Source organism: Vombatus ursinus, unplaced genomic scaffold (genome assembly GCF_900497805.2).
Source record: "Vombatus ursinus unplaced genomic scaffold, bare-nosed wombat genome assembly UNPS02000580.1, whole genome shotgun sequence".
NCBI classification, from domain to species: Eukaryota; Metazoa; Chordata; class Mammalia; order Diprotodontia; family Vombatidae; genus Vombatus; species Vombatus ursinus.
This window is the reverse complement of record NW_020940358.1, coordinates 30,028,373-30,045,845: the sequence shown is the minus strand read 5'-3', so window position 1 is coordinate 30,045,845 and position 17,473 is coordinate 30,028,373. Positions and strand designations below refer to the sequence as shown.

Here is a 17,473-nt window from a genome sequence, read left to right as displayed (position 1 = left end):
ATCAGTCTCACATCCTGTCTCTTCTCCTTACAATGACATGGTCTATTAAATGCCAATGTTTGTTGGCAGGGTGCATTCATGAAGTTTTATTGTGTTTAGGTAAACAGAAGACAGTGTTGGTGATAAGAAGGTCATGAGATGTACAAGTCTTCAGTAGTAATAGTAAGTGACTGTTGCTGTTTCTGACTCCATTCCTCCCCAAGACTCACTGCTATATCTAGTAGTCTGTGCCTATCCTTGCATTAAAGTCACCCTGAATTATAAACTTGTCCTCTTTTGGCACATTGATGATGAGGGTCTCCAGGTCTTCATAAAATTTTTCTTTAGCCTCATCAGGGTTCATCACAGTGAAGCATAAGCACTAATGATGGTGGCATAGAGCTTCCTTGCAAGTAGCAATTGCATTGTTATGAGTCTGTTGTTCACTCCTTTTGGTAGGCAGACAAGCATGTTGACTAGTTTTGATTCCAAAACCTATGCAAGCTTAATAGCACTGCCCTTCACGGCAGCCACTCAAGAAAAATACGTATCCCAGCTTCAGTAAGCTGGCCTTCATTTGCTGGCCTTGTTTTGCTCAGGGCTGCTATTTGGATGTGATACCTGCTGAGTTCTTTTGCAACTAGAGCTATTCGTCTTTTGAGTCTATTGGATTTCATATTGCCCATAAGCCTTCACATATTCCATGTACTGATGGGGAGTGGAATGATCTTTGCAAAAGTTTTTGTACATTTTTTTGTGTTTCAACCATAGGTGGAATCCCTGCCTGCCATGGTAAGCAGGTCAGGGTTGGGTAGACAATTTTTAGGGTACCTTTGCTAGACCCTTCCTCACACCAGGAAGTGAGCTGTGTGGTCCTTAAAAAAAGGCTGCTCAGACACCCAGGAGGTTGCCAAATTCTACCAAGGCTTTCACTGAGATGACCTTATGGTCTGAGCCACCTGTGCGCAGGGTTGTGACTACAGCTCTCAGTGTATCTGCACCTGCTACTTCATCACCTGCCTATTACCACAGGACTTTGAGATAGGTAAAAATGGTAAAACAGCATGGGTGATATGTTTTGATTCATGCATAAATTGGATTTAAGTGAGGCAGAGTTGCAAAAAGTTGGCCTCACTTTCTCCTCTAGAGTAATCAAAGTCCAGTGGGTCAAGACAAAGTCAAGATGACTGGTGATAGCTCAGGACACAGTGAATGACCTTGGTGTCTTCGGTGTCTAACCAAACTCTAAGAGCTCCACAGCACCTACTTCAGCCTCCTTCATGGTAGCTGGAACAAATTGTTCTCATCCGTCCATTCTGCTGGGGGAAGCTGGGGGAAGTCTTCACATGCTTGGGGTTGACACCCCCCTAATTCACTGAAGAGTTTCCTTGGTTACCCTCAACCTGGTTTAGCCTATCTGCCAGAGTGTGGCCACTGCACATGCTACAGCTTCTTGGAGCCACAAGTGAGTGTTGGGTGAATCAGGTGGACATCAAAGGTGAAAAGCAGCCCTGAAAAGGGCTGGGCAGCCCTCACACCAGAGATACTGGTCTTCCTTGAACACACCCTACACTCCAATATGGAGATAAGGACCATAAGGAGAGAGGATCCCAACCTGCAGAGAATGACAGCTATTAGTGACCCTCATTGGTCTGGGGAGTTAGGGGAGAAGATTGAGTCCTGTCACCCTTTTTCCCACTTTCCCTTTTTTCTTGTGTGTTGTTTGAGATGAGGGCAAAAAGTTCCTTTCCTTACTTTTTTTTTTTTTGGCAATTGGGGTTAAGTGACTTGCCCAGGGTCACACAGCTAGTGTCAAGTGTCTGAAGCCGGATTTGAACTCAGTTCCTCCTGACTTCAGGGCCAGTGCTCTATCCATTGTGCCATCTAGCTGCCCCTATCCTTACTTTTTTTTTTCTAAAAGTTTTGGGTTTAGACAGTTCAAGAATACTCCCACTCATCCCTGAAGAAATGGAATCAAAGTGATAGAAGGTTTGGTTCTGGCTAAAGACTTATGTCTCCATTTAGGTGCATTTGATCTATTTCCTTTCACTTTATGCCATATATAGTAAACTATCTTAACAAATAATAATAATAATAACTAGCATTTATATAGCGCTTACTATGTGCCAATCACTGTGCTAAGCACTTTACAATTGTCTCATTTGATCCTCACAACACTGTAAGGTAGGCGATATTGTTTATCCCCATTTTATACATAATGCTGACTGAATCTGTGGATGTTGGGAAACATGACCTGAGAAAGGAGAGTCCAGAGATATAGGATTGAAGCTCATAAGCTATGTACAAAGCATAGATTTTATATTTTCATATTCCAAGTGATAGTTCAGTTCATCCCCTCGATTAATTCTTGACATGGCTGACAGGGATAGAATGAAACTTCTTGGTCCCACTACTAAAGCCATGAACTTCACAGCAGAAAAAGCAGTCTAGGTACCTGCAAACTTTGACAGTGGCAGGTGGATAGACTGCAGTTGTTGTTGCTGTTGTTTTCAGAAGACAAATAAACAAAAACTTTTCCACACAAGGCACAGACACACTGACAAAACCATCAGGCTAGTGGCTCATGTAAAACAAAGTCATTCAGAAGGCAACTCAGACACTGCACTCCTTAGCTGGATAATACAGCAACACGCTGCCTTCCATAAGTAGAAGGCAGAACAGAAAGCAGTACTCCAGCCACACAAGTAGATTTGGACTCCTGTGCCACAGATGTCACACATGATTTCTGCAATGTTACAAGAATCTTGGACATAGCTGTCAAATTTATCTTTCTTTAGCGTTGTTTTGAACACACTGCTATATGTAGCTATATTTAGTTGAACACTTTACTGTATATCGCAGTATTTAAATATATATACTATGTTTATAGGTTTCTGCTTTATATTCATAGGTATTTACTGGTGTTTGTTCTCCTGTTAGACTTTTAGGCCCTCAGGTGGGTGCTGTCTGCTCTAGCTTTTGTATTTCAGTATAGACATTACTATAGTATTGTGCCAGAGTTTGAGTTTAAAAAATGCTGAATAAATGGCACTAATTGATAAAACTCTCTACAAAGGAAGAAACTCTCCATCAAGAGTCAAGATTTCCTAAAGTTCATAAAGAGGAAACACTTACCTCTTATCATGGACAGAGAGCTTAAGCTGAAGAGATGCTTTGGAATACAAGTTAGAGCCTCTTCCTCCCAGGCTCTGAAAAGCCATGATAATCTCTTGTAGTTTCGGGCACCACACATGGGTATTATCTCTACCTGTTAAGTCAAAGTCAAAGGTCATAGGGCATCAGATTAGGTAAATAAGAGAAGACCCTTAGGGGGGAAAAAAAGGTTAAAGAATGTTATCTCTAGCACTTGCATTTTTAGTTTTTATGAACTCAGGATTCCTTGATCCCTTATTAGACACATATCCAAGGAGAGCAAAGACAAAAAGAAAGGGCCCATATATACCAAAATAGGGACAGCATCATTTTTTTTGTGGCAAAAAAACAAAAACAAAAACAAAAAAACTAGAATAAAGTAGGTGCCCATTGTTTGGTTGGTGCATGAAAAAAACTGTCACATATGAATTTAATAGAATAGTGTTGTGTCATAAGAAATGAAGAATATGAGGAAATCAGAGAACATGGGACAGCTTACTAGAAATCATGAAGAAATGCATAATAATGGGAATGAAAACACTAAAAGACAACCAGACTAAGATTATTTGGAGTGATAAATCTTAGTCCTGGAAAATATCTAATGAAATATAATACCCTCCTTTAAGTAGAAAGGTAGATATTGCCAGTTTTAATTCTTTTTCTTTGTTAAAAGGGAGAATTTAACATGTAATTTGTGGGATGGGGGGAGGATACATCAGGAAAAGATTACAGTAGAAAAAACAAAAGGCATCACTAAAACTTTAAAAAAAAAATAACCTAAGAGTTCCTTACGTCATAGACATCAAAGTAATCCACTTGTAAGGTTTTGTGTAACAATTGCTAAATAGTTACACTACAATGTCACCACTTGGGAAGGATACTGATGCCATGACACTACCACTGGAGAGAAGTAAGCTAAACTGTTGGCCACAAAAGGAAACCAAAGATCTGAAACCAAAAACCTCCAAAAAGCTGCAAGATATGATAGGGCCACATGTTAGCACTGGTTCAATGATAACCTGGCATAATTACCATTTAAAATTATTTTGGTTCTTCCATCTCTGTACCAATCACAACTTTACCTCATGGTCCATAGCCTAAAAAGTCTAGCAAAGTATATACCCACCAGGAATAGTAGGGAAGTAGGTGTGAATTTTGCTGAACTAATTTAGCTAAATTAGTAAAAACATAAATCTTAATTCTTTGAACAGAGAAAAAAATATTTATAGCCTTTTTCTTGAGAAAATTTACAGACAGAAGAGCAGGAAAATAAAATACAATGTGCTACACACTTTCCCAAATGGCAGGCACCAACATGTACAGGAAACTGCCCCGCCTCAACCTGCCAACCTTGCAAATAGCAAAGTATGTGACTTCTAAAAAGATTCCACGTGCCACTCATGGAATTAGTACACCAAGATTCTCTCATTTTTACTGAATGGTCTTATCTAAATTTCCTATCCTTGGCTGAGCCTCTGTTGGCCCCTCTGAGAAAGGGAAGTATTTCCTTTTTAGAAAAATACACAAATACCTAAGAGTCAGAAATAAACTTGACTGACAGGTACCTGAACAGGAGAGAAACTGAAAAGAAGTCACAACTAATGAAACTAGGCTAACCATGCCAAGAACACAAATGTTTAACTTGGAAATGGGTAGGCTGCCATTGCTAGATTATCATTCAAGAACTCAGACCCAAGTGCTCAGATAACATTCCAGAATAACTTATACCTCTTGGCATAAGCATTAACAGAGAAGAACTCGATTTCTACTGATTTCCAGAGAGTAAAGACTCAGCAGTCCCTCAATACCACTTCCTCATCTCTACAGCTAATCTATAAGCAATGAAGCCTGGCTTCTCAATGAGGCACAACCGTAAAGCCAAACTACCTCGTAGCAATGGGATTACTCACATTGAGTTTCCCTTATGCTAGAAGCATCAAAGCAGAAAGATGACTACTTTGGGAATGGTGAATTCAGGGAAAGGGACAACTCCTAAAACAGCTCCTAAAAAAGCAGCTCTGATAACCTACTGATGGTAGGCTCAAAGAACATGGAATGACAAGCAGAGGAGCACTAAATCAAAGGGCTTCCATCAGCTGGTTGTTGCCATGTTTATTACTTTGAACTGATGTATGAGGTTAGACAAGCTATATCAAAATTTAATTGGATCTGGGGGCAGCTAGGTGGTGCAGTAGATAGAATTCCAGCCTTGGAGTCAGGAGGACCTGAGTTCAAATCCAGCCTCAGATATTTGACAATTACTAGCTGTGTGACCCTGGGAAAGTCACTTAATCCCAATTGCCTCATCAAAAAGAAAAAAAAATTAATTATTGGATCCCAAAGAAGAAAACACTTTCATAGATTTGCTTCACTCCTTCAACCAGCTTGAGAGAGGCAATAACATTGTTGCCCACTCCTTAGAGATGGTAAGTTGACAGATTCTTGCGAAGCATGATGAGACTGCACCCACAAAGGTGGGATGTGTTTGAAAGGTCATAGAATTTACGAGTTTGAGTGGACCTCCGTGGCCATCTAGTCCAACCCACACACAAAAGGAATACCCACCATAACAGCAGTCTTTACTTGAGGACCTCTAGGGTGAACCTGATACCTCTTGAGGCAGCTAATTCCATTTATGGATAGCTCTAATGGTTAGAAAGTTTTTCTTGCCATTGCATCTAAATTTACCACTTTGCAACTCCCACCCACTGTTCCCGATTCTGGTCCCTCTTCTAGGGCCAAATGAAACATCTAATCTGTCCTCAACAGGACAGCCCTCCATACACTTGCAACTGCTATCATGTCCCCCTGACTCTTCTCCTTTCCAAACTAAACATGCCCAGTTCCTTCAACCCAGTTCCTCATATGATATGGACTTAAGGCCCTCCACAACCCTAGCAGCCCTCCTTTGAACATCTCCAGATTATCAATGTCCTTCTTAAACTTTGGCACTAAGTTTACTAGTACATGAAGTCACAGTGTATGGGAAGCAATGACATGCATGTGATGGGAGAACAAGGTGATACATATATACAGGAAGTACGTGCACATATATATATATTATACCTGTATCTCATACATATACTTGTATATGTACATGTATACATACATCTATTTCTAGATATCTACAAATATATAACACAAACTTTTAATATATCTATATAACAAATTACATATATATATATGCACATACATACATCTAGATGTGTGTGCGTGTGCGTGTGCGTGTGCGTGTGTGTGTGTGTGTGTGTGTGTGTGTAAAGTTTGTGTTTGCAGAAAGGCATTTGGCATAGCAGAAAGAATGTTGCATTTGGAATCAAGAGACCTAAGGTAAAATACCAGCTCTGACACTTAGTACTATGCGACCATAGGCAAGTTATTCAGCCTCTCTGAGTCTGTATCCTTATTTGTAAATAGAGATAATAATCTCATACAGGCTTATTGTAGGAGAAGCATTATATAAATGTCAATTAATATTTAAGGAAGTATGTAAGTAAAGAAATAACCATAATCTCCAAACTACACGGAATAAGATTTTAGGTCAGGTGACCGATAAGAAGCGGACTAGACATTTTCTTTGATCCTCATGACCTCTTGAACTTCTCCAAAGTAGATATTATGGTGCAGAGATAAAACAATTTCAGTCGTCTCAATGATATAGAAAGCCAAAAACCTAAAGAAGGTTACAAAAAAAAACAACTCTGTGAACTATCACCTAACTCTAGCTCACTCAGCACCCCCAACCCCCGTGATCACCACACTTATGGCAGCAAGGCTGGACAAGCCATGCTGACCCATGGGCCTACAATAGAATGTAGTCTGACACACTGATCTCCTGGGCAGAAATTTGCTCAGGTTGGGATAATTGCAGCATGGAAGTGCTCTGTAACTCTAGGCCAAAGAACTGAGAAAGAGAGGGAACAAGGCACTGTGGGAGTGGTGGTGGAGGGTGGGGGAAGTGGCCTGCAGGGGAGTAGATAGGAAGGTGGTAGGAGGAAGGAGTTGGACCTACATGATATTTCACTAAGCTTGAAGGAAAGAGTCCAGCATTTAGCTGGGGTCAGTTCCATCCTCCCCAAAGTCACTTGGGGCAGAGACATAGCCTGGAGAAATATGGATTGTCCAACACAGGAGGAGGCTGAGATGATTTGAGATCCAGGCCTTAGGGAAACCACCATGAGAGGGGAGGGAGTTAGAAAGTGAGCAGTAGGGGAAAATAATAGAGAAAAAGACTGAAATTAGCAAAGGTCTCAGGAGGAAGAAAACTCAAAGACTTTGATCATAAGTAGACAAACCAAGAGGAAAGCAGAAAGAAATATGGCCTCCAGGTCTAGTAAACAAATTCAGGCATCTATGAATAAATACTGCAAAACAAAGGGAAATGATTCAACATTTGATGACATAGAGGTCCCTGTGGATTATGAGGAGAGGATGGAACCATAACACATTGTTCCTAAGTGGTTTAAAAGATAAATGAGAATTGTGAAAACAGAATTTATGGCCTGCACAGGAGAAATCATTGGCCAAATAGCAAAACTTGATTCCAAGATGGCAAGTCTCACCAAAGAAACAAAAGAAACAAAAAGGACAAATGATTGAGAACGCAAATACATAGAAGTGAAGAACAATCTGGAAGAGAAGCAAAAAGCAGTAACATTAAAAGAAAACATGCTTTCCATACAAGCAAATCATATTGTTTTTAAGGACAGGCTGCATAGATTAAAGATCATAGGTCTCCCAGAAGAAAAGAAGTAAAAAAAAAAAAGAAAGAAAGAAAAGAAAACCCTGAACACCATAATGCCAGAAATAATATAAGAAAACTGTCCAGAACTTCTGAACACAAGAAAACAAAGTACCAATTTTTAAAATCCACAGATCTCCTCTAGAAAAAGAACAACAACAACAAAAATCCTAAGGCTGCAAACTCCAAGACACAGTGATTTAACTTTAAAATTACATTGAGAAACAAGGAGAAGATATGAAGGAAAGGAAGACTGCTGCATCTACCAGAAAACATAAGAGGGAATGGAATGGTGTATTCTAAAGAGCAATGGAGCTCAAGATGCAGCCCAAAGAGATCTAGCCTGAAAATCTGAGCTTAACCATAAATAAAAAGAGACGGATGTTCAATAATAAAGAGGCATACAAAACACTATTAGCAAGAAAACCAGACCTGAAGAAATTATTTATTTCTCGAACACCTTAGACAACAGAAATGCAGGAAGGGTTAACAAACGCAGTAGCCAAGGACAGCAGAGAGACCATTAAGAGACTTCTTCCTAAATGCACCTAAGGCAGAATTCAGGTGGGAAAGTGGTGGAGAGGTGGACCTGAGCCACCATGGACTGAACCTCACAACCTTACAGTCTACAAGCGAACAATATTTTGTTTTGTTTTGTTTTAAAATAAGACTAGATTATGAAATAGGAAAGTGCATGAATGGAATGAGGAGGGAAAGAGGATAGATGAGAACATATGATGTGCCCTGGTCAAGTCAAGGGCTAACAGTGAAGGAAAGATGGCTCCTGTGGTCTCTCAAGAAGAGCAAAGCTTGTAGGAGAGTGGGTAGGAAGGTGGTAAAAGGGATTGAAAAGGGAGAAGGAAACCTTGTTTTAGTAGTGAGAGGGGTTGCCATTGATGAATGTTTCTGTGAGTGAAGAGAGATGTTCTGTGTAAGAAGATGGGGCCCTTGTGCTGGGTGTTGTCTGTGCGGATTTGGTACTTGGAAACACCATTTGTTCAGGAAGAGAGGAGTTGAAACTCCTCAGGGGCAAGTTCTGTAAGGCATGGGAGAATCTGTATAGAGGGAAGAGCCCAGAATGTGAACCTAGGAAGTTTTGATTCCACAAAGAATGCAGAGAATAGAGAGCAATTAGATAAATATAGTGGTCATGGCCTAGAGAATGAGAGTCTAGAGTAGACAGAAAGGGAAGATAAGTAGTGAAGAGAGTGCAGGAGAAAAATCCTCATTGGGAAGCAGTGCAAAAAATGAAAATTTAAAAACTAACAAACAGAACAAGAGGAAGGGGAGGAAAAGAAAGGCAATTCTGCTTGACTAGGAAAAAAAGGAAAAATTAAATAGTCAGGTAAAAGCAGGAAAGAGAAAGGAACTAATAATAAAAATTCTAAAGGGAAAGGGGTAACAAAAAGGCAGGGGCTTTGAAAAAAGAGCTGGAGGGAATAGGCCCACCTAAAAAAAAGATTAAATTAAACTGAAGAGACATAATACTATATTTACAGTAGATGAGAGGAAAAAAATCTTAACTTGAAAAAACAATATTAGAGATAAATGGAGGAAAATAAATATAAGCCTAACTTTCATAACTTTAAATGTGAATGGATTAAATAGTCTAATAAAATAAAAAAGAGTGACAAATTGGGTAAGAAAACAAAACCTCATAATCTGATACAAGAAATACATTTAAAAATGGACATACACAGAATAATACTGAGGGGCTAGAAAAATTTGTTATGCATCATATGAATCAATACAGCAACTACAATCATGTATCTGACAAAATACAAACATTCAAAAAAATAAAAAGGGACAAATAAGGAAACTACATTATGCTGAAAGGAACCATAGACAATAAGCCAATATTCGTATTAAGCCTGGTGTATGTTCAGTCGTTTTCAGTTATGTCCAACCCTTTGGGACCCCATTTGGGGTTTTCTTGGCAAAGGTACTGGAGTGGTTTGCCCTTTCCATCTCCAGCTCATTTTACAGATGAGGAAACTGAGGCAAACAGGGTTAAGTGACTTGCCCACAGAGTTAGTGTTTGGGGCCAGATTTGAACTCACAAAGACTCATTTTCCTGACTTCAGGCCCGGCACTCTATCCACTGAACTACCTAAGGTGTCCCAGTATTAAGCCGATATGCTCCAAATGTCTTTAGCACCCAAATTTTTTTTTTGTTACATTTTTTTTTTCTTTTTTTAGGCAATTGGGGTTAGGTGACTTGCCCAGGGTCACACAGCTAGTAAGTGTCAAGTGTTTGGTCTAAGGCTGGATTTTGAACTCAGGTCCTCCTGACTCCAAGGCCAGAGCTCTATCCACTGTGCCACCTAGCTGCCCCTTAGCATCCAAATTCTTGAAAGAAACATTAACTGAGCCATAGGAATACTTAGCCAGTCACATAAGAGTAACAGGAGATTTCAAACTACATGAAATGAAAAGCTTTCAAAATAGAGAAACCTATCAAAAGAAATTAAAACCTTGTGGAAACAGGATGAAGTACATGTCACCTGTGTCATCCTATCTGCTACTAGGAGTTACCCAAAGATGTTGTCAGTGAATCTACAAATGATGAGCTTAAATAGAATCACTAAAGCTGAAAAGGACTTCAGAGATCACCAAATGCCCTCATTTTACAGATGAGGAAATTGAGGCATAGAGAGGTTAAGTGATTTGTCCAAGTTTACATAGCCAGTAAATGACTGAGGTAGAATTTGAACTTATGTCTTCCTGACTCCAGGTCCATTGCTCTATACCCTCTGTATCACCTAGCTGCCTCAATACTCTTATTCACTCACAAAAAGGAATCATTTTATGTACCTGTACAATAGTCAACACAACATTAAGTATGAAAAGAATAACAGGACAGGAACCTGGTTTTGGAGCATTTCTTTTTTTGTATGGTTTTCTTTTTTTATAGTATTTTATTTTTTCCAATTACATGTAAAGCCAATTTTAAACATTCATTTTAAAAAAAATATGAGTTCCAGGGGCAGCTAGGTGGAGCAATGGATAGAGCTCTGGCCTTGGAGTCAGGAGGACCTGAGTTCAAATCTGGCCTCAGACACTTGACACTTACTAGCTGTGTGATGCTGGGCAAGTCACTTAACCCTGATTGCCTCACCAAAAAGCAAAAAAAAAATATATATATATATATATGTATATATATATATGAATTTCAAATGTTTTCCCTCCCCTCTCCCTAGGATGGTAAGCAATTTCATAATAGGTTATATACACGCAATCATGTAAAACATATTTCCATATTTGTCATGTTGTGAAAGAAGAAACAGATCAAAAATAAAAAACCACAAAAAAATAAAGTGAAAATAATATGCTTCGATCTGCATTCAGACTCCATCAGTTCTTTCTCTGGACGTGGATAGCATTGTCCATCAAGAGTCCTTTGGAATTGTCTTGGATCACTGTATTGATGAGAAGAACAAAGTCATTCCTAGTTGATCACTGCACAATGTTGCTGTTACTCTGTACAAAGTTCTCTTGGTTCCACTCCATTTTGCATCAGTTCATGTAAGTCTTTCCAGGTTTTTCTGAAATCTGCCTGCTTGTCATTTCTTATAGCACAATTGTATTCCATTATATTCATATATCAAAATTTGTTCAGCCATTCCCCAATTAATGGACATCTCAATTTCTAATTCTTTGCCACAACAAAAAAAGCTTCTATAAATATTTTTGTACACGGAAGTCCTTTTCCCTTTTGTATGATCTCTTTGGGATACAGACCTAGTAGTAGTATTACTGCATCAAAAGGTATGCTCAGTTTTATAGCCCTTTGGGCATAGTTTCAAATTGCTCTCCAAAATAGTTGGATCATATCACAACTCCACCTACAATGCATTAGAGTCCCAATTTCCCCCACATCCTCTTTTGCAGCATTTCTATCTAAAATCCATCAAAAAAGATGAAAATAAGAAAACAGTAAATTTTAAAAAAATAACAGCTTGCATGTATATAGTGCTTTGAGATTTGCAAAATATAATTATCTCATATCTGTAACAGGGACCAACTGCTTAATAGGCAGAGTTGGGGCTGGTGAACCTCATCCATACTCTCAGATCCTGTTGAGTCCTCTAGTCACTCACAGCCCTAGCCTTCCCACAGCTCCTGCCACCAGAGTATCATCTGTCACATAAAATACCCCAAATTATTTGCTGTGTAGTAACACTAACAGCTTCTGGCCTAGGGCCCAATATTTTTCTTTCCCTCTCTCCCCCCATCTTAATGGGTAATTAAATTACACATCACAATCTATATGAATTGATCAGAAGTAATTTGGAAAGCAGGATCTTAACAGTTCTCATTGGCTTGGTCACTCTCTATCATTCCCATATATTTAAACAAAAAAGAGAGAAAGCCTATGACTTTGGAAAGCCTATGACTAAAACACCAAATACATTCAAGTAAACTTTATGTTCCAGTTTTCCTGAGCCCTCTTTATCCAGAGTAAGTTTTCTGGAGAGCAGGGACAAGAGATGGAATGTAGAGTGGGTGCCAGGGCTCATGTCACTGACCTTAGGTAGCCTTGAGATGTCATGCCCCTTTTTCACCACTTAGTTTCACAACTGACTTCCCAGAGTTGTGTGGTCAAAGTGAAACACAAGAGAAAGACTTGAAGGAGCTTTCTGGTAACTCCTAGGGAAGTACTTTAACTTTTAAAACATTGAAGCCAGAAAATAAGGATATTGGGCCTCAAACATCTGGGTAACAGTTCATCTCCAACCTCTCCTATTCCATTGCTCTAATAGTTGTTTTGTCTGGAAACTATTCCTTTAAGCAACATTCTCAAGATTACTTGAACATTACAGGGCTTGGGGGGACAAGCTGTGAAAGAAGGGTCATATCTAATATAAAAGTGGTTTTTCCATCTGTGCCAGAGAAACAGTCATGATTTTACATAAGTCAACACCTCTTGAACTCACACAGAAGCTACCCACACAGCTCAGCTGGAAGAAGAAAACAGCACAAAGCAAGAGAATGATCCCACCTGAGACACCCCCAGGAACTCTCCTGCCTGCCCCTCTCCTCTCCTCCTTCTGTCTCCATCCTTTCCTCATACACACTCCTTATGATCTTGGCCATAGGGAATACAGCTCATTGCTGGTTTCACCTGAAATAAATTGTGTGCCTTATGGGTAACACAACAGGGAGCCAGAACCCACATGGCTGCTGTCTGCTCCCTCCTAGTGTGAGTTGCTAGGGAGTGTTTCCTTGTTGCCTTAGGGAGGCCAGATGCAATACTAGTGTCTTGTTGGGTCCTGCCTCCGTAGAGGTTAGACTCTGACCAAGGGTACACCACCCCCAGGATCAAGCTTCTAACACAATGTGAGAAGAAAATTATAGTATTAAAAATCAGTTTTAGAATAGAAGAGATCCAGTCATCTGGATCTATCATCCCATGCATTTCCTCCCATTCAAAGCAAAACTCCTTGAGAAAGCTACCTGAAACTGATCTTTCCTAAGTTATCAATTATCTCTTAATTGCGAAATCTAATGACCTTTTCTTTTCTTTCCCCACTTAATAGTATTTTATTTTTTCCCATTTCATGTAAAGATAGTTTTTAACATTCACTTTTATAAGATTTTGAGTTCCAAATTTTTCTCTCTCTCTCCCTTCCTCCCTCCCCAAGACGGCAAGCAATCTGATATAGACTATACATGTACAATCATATTAAGCATATTTCCACATTAGTCATGTTATGAAAGAAGAATCAGACAAAAGGGAAAAACCACAGGAAATAAAAAGAGAGAGAAAAGAGTATGCTTCAATCTGCATTCAGACTCCATAGTTATTTCTCTGGATGTGGACAGCATTTTCCATCACGAGTCTTTTGGAATTGTCTTAGATCAGGAGTAGGGAACCTGTGGCCCTTAGGCCACAAATGGCCCTTTATAAAGGTCCTCAAGTGCAGCCCTTTGACTGAATCCAAACTTCAAGGGGAGTTGTTCTATGAAGTTTGGATTCAGTCAAAGAATGGCACTTGAGGACCTAGAAGATCACATGTGGCCTCGAGGCTGAAGGTTCCCCACCCTTGTCTTAGATCATTGTATTGCTGAGAAGAGCTAAGTCTATCAAAGTTGATCATCACACACTGTTTCTGTTACTATGTACAAAGTTCTGCTGGTTCTGCTCACTTCACTCAGCATCAGACCATACAAGTCTTTCCAGGTTTTTCTGAAATCCATCTGCTCATCATTTCTTATAGCACAATAGTATTCCATTACATTCATCTACCACAACGTGTTCAGCCATTCCTCAATTGATGGACATCCTCTCAATTTCCAATTCTTTGTCACCACAAAAAGAGCTGCTATAAATACTTCTGTACATATGGGTCCTTTTCCCTTTTTAATGATCTCTTTGGGATACAAACTTAGTAGTGGTATTGCTGGATCAAAGGGTATGCACAGTTTTATAGCCCTTTGGGCATAGTTTCAAATTGTTCTCCAGAATGGATGGATCATTTTACAACTCCACCAACAATGCATGTAATGGCCTTTTCTCAGTGGCCTCTATGCAGCCTTGGACTTTGTCAATTATGCTTTCATACTCTATTCAGTACTCTCTCTAGGTTTTTATGAGACTGCCCTCTCCTGTTTCTCTTCCTATCTATCTGACCACTCAGTCTCTTTTGCATGTCCAATGTGAAACTCATTACTTCTCTCAATCCCTTTCAAACTCTTCCTTGTTCCCAACTTTTCTATTTACTATTGAGGGCACTATCATTTTTCTAGTCAGAAAACATTGGTGTCATTCTAGGCTCCTCCCTCTCACTCACCCCACAATCTATTGTCAAATCTTTGGTGTTTCTATCTTTACAACATGTCTCATATATTTCCCTCCCCTAGACTCATACAGTTATAACTCTGGATAAAGTCTTTATTATCTCTTGCCCAAACTATTACTATAGCCTTCTAATTGATAACCCTGCCTCAACTCTCTCCTTATTCAAAACCTTCCTCCACCTAACTGCCAATGATTTTTAAAAATTATATATCTGTCCATGTCAACCCTCACCCCTCAGTGAACTCCCGTGTCTCCCTGTTACACCCAGGATCAAATATAAAATCCTCCATTTAGCATTTAAAGCCCTTCACAATCTGGCCTCTTCCTACCTTCCCAGTCTTCTTATACTTTACTCCCCTCCGTGAACTCTATGATCCAACTACACTGGCCTATTTGCTATTCTTTTCACAGGACATTCTATCTCCTAACTCCATGCTTTTTTACTGGCTGTCCCCCATACCTGAAACATTCTCTCTCTCACCTTGGACTCCTAGCTTTCCTAGCATCCTTCAACACTCACCTAGAGGGAGGAGCAGACAAAGATGCTCCTCCCCACAACTCCTTCACACAGCTCTACACACACACACACAAACACACACACACACACACACACACCTCTTCTACATAGATCTAGAAAAAATACCAGACCAAGTCCTAGAAAATTAAAGAAAAAATCACAGTAATTTTTTCAATCCAGGTTGGTATAGAGAGACAGACAAAGAGGTCTACAGACACCAGAGATGAGTTCTAGCCAAGGTTGGCCTCATAAGGAGTATTCTAGTGCTGGGTGATGCTATGTACTAAGGCAAGAAGAGGGCCCAGATACAGCCTGATGGGGATAGAATTTGTTCAGGGTGCAGGAATAGGGCTCAATTAGCAGCTCTGTTGCTCACTACCTAGGTCTGGGTCACAAATCCAGGGCCAAATGGGGAGGAGACCTTGAGGTAGTATTTCAGAGTAAGACAGAGTCATCCACCCTAGGCTGTGTCCTGAGTGAGAAGAAAATTCAGAAGCAAATGGCAGATGTGTGGCTCTGCCAGAAGTGGTACAGGGTCTCAGTTCCACTTTCAGCACAGTCTGAAGTCTGTTATAGAATAACCAGAACAGGAATCCCAGATTAAAGGAAAGTCTGCAGTTCTGTCCCTCTAAACCAGCAGAGCTCTCTAGCTGGCTGATAGTAGCAGAATCCAACAGAAGTCTTACTGGAAGTCCAACCAGGAAAAGGCCACAAACACGTTGCTCAGACCCAAACTTAGGTCAACAACTGGCACAGCTCAAATTCGGAGGACAGAATCAGACTTTGCCGTAGAGCAATCAGATCACTCTAGAAGCACTGAAAGGCTGCAGGTCCCCCCCACCCCCGAACCATCCCTGAGATCTCACAATAAAGAGCTATTAAAGTGACAGGGATGCTCATAACACAAATCAAGAAAAATCTATAAAACATCTATAAGCAAAGCCTCAAAGAGAAACAGCTTGGGCACAACTTTAGCTAGAGTTCCTGGAAGAGATAAAGCAAGAGTTGAAAAAAAATTAAGAATATTTTCATAACTGAAATGAGAGCACTAGGGGGAAAAGATTGAAAAAAGAAATGAGAGTTATTGAAGAAGGAATTGGAAAGGGAATTAACAACTTGGAAAAAGAGGTACAAAACCTTACCCAAGCAACAAACTCCCTGAAAACAAGAATGGGCCAAATAGAAGCTAATGATTCCTGAGACAACAAGAAATATTTTTAAAGTCAAAAGACTGCAAAATAGAAGAAAATGGTTGGGTATCTCATAGCAAAAACAACTGACCTGGGAAAAAAATTGAGAAGAGAAAATTTAAGAATTGGATGACCTAAAGGCCATGACCAAAAAAGAGTCCAAACATCATATTTCTATTTTCATTTTCATAAAAGAAAATTGCCCATATCTCTTAAAGCAAGGGGAAAGGTAGAAATAAAAAGAATCAGTCACCTCCTTAAAGAGACCCCCAAATGAAAATACCCAGGAATATCATATTCAGCAGTATGCTGGTAAATATTTAATAACAGACTGGGGCAGGGGGGAGGTATATACTCCTGATAGACTTTTAAGTTAAACAAGCATTATTAACAATTTTCTATTTTCTTAAGTTTAGACAGTCAATAAAACAGTAAATGAAGTCCTAGTTTGCAGCATTTGCCAATTTGTGGGGTTTAAATGCCAACACCAAAAACAACAATCTGTTCTTATAGGCCAGTTTGAGCTGGATGATTATAGCCAAAATCCAGAGTTTCCAGGCAAAGAAAAAAAGAGCTGCAAGCATTCAGAAAGAACAAACTAAAGTACCAATGGGCCAGTCCGGATTATACATGATTTAGTAGCCATCACTTAGAGGAACAAAGACGTTGGAATTACAATATTCCATAAGGCAAAGGATATATTCTTACAATCAAGAATAACTTACTCAGAAAAACTAATGTAATCCTACAGGGGGAAAATGAGTTTTTAATAGAGGACTTTCAAGCATTCTGGATGAAAAGACCAGAGCTGTATAACTTTAAGATACAAACACAGGAATCAAGAGAGAAATAAAACAATAAGCATGAACAAGTAAGGAAAAGTGGGTAACATTTGAACCTCACTTTCATCTGAACTGGTCAAAAGAGGGAATAATACACATACACACACACCAAGTTGGGTACAGAAATACATTTCATTCAATAGAAAAACAGGAGGTAAAGAGAGAAAGAAGAGGGAGGGTAAACTAAAAAGGCATTAGTCTTTAAGCAAAGCAAACTCTATCTGGCAAAGTTGACCAAAAAAAAAAAAA

General features: G+C 39.5%; 1 protein-coding gene across 2 annotated transcripts in view; it reads right to left on the bottom strand.

The window, feature by feature from the left end:
* The window catches only part of FAM178B (family with sequence similarity 178 member B), a 116,140-nt gene that overhangs the window by 63,816 nt on the left and 34,851 nt on the right, over positions 1-17,473 (bottom strand). For both annotated transcript variants that reach the window (XM_027852614.1, XM_027852623.1), the window contains exon 9: positions 3,115-3,247. In XM_027852614.1, the coding sequence (XP_027708415.1) occupies positions 3,115-3,247 (133 nt within the window). The remainder of the gene's footprint in view (positions 1-3,114; positions 3,248-17,473) is intronic.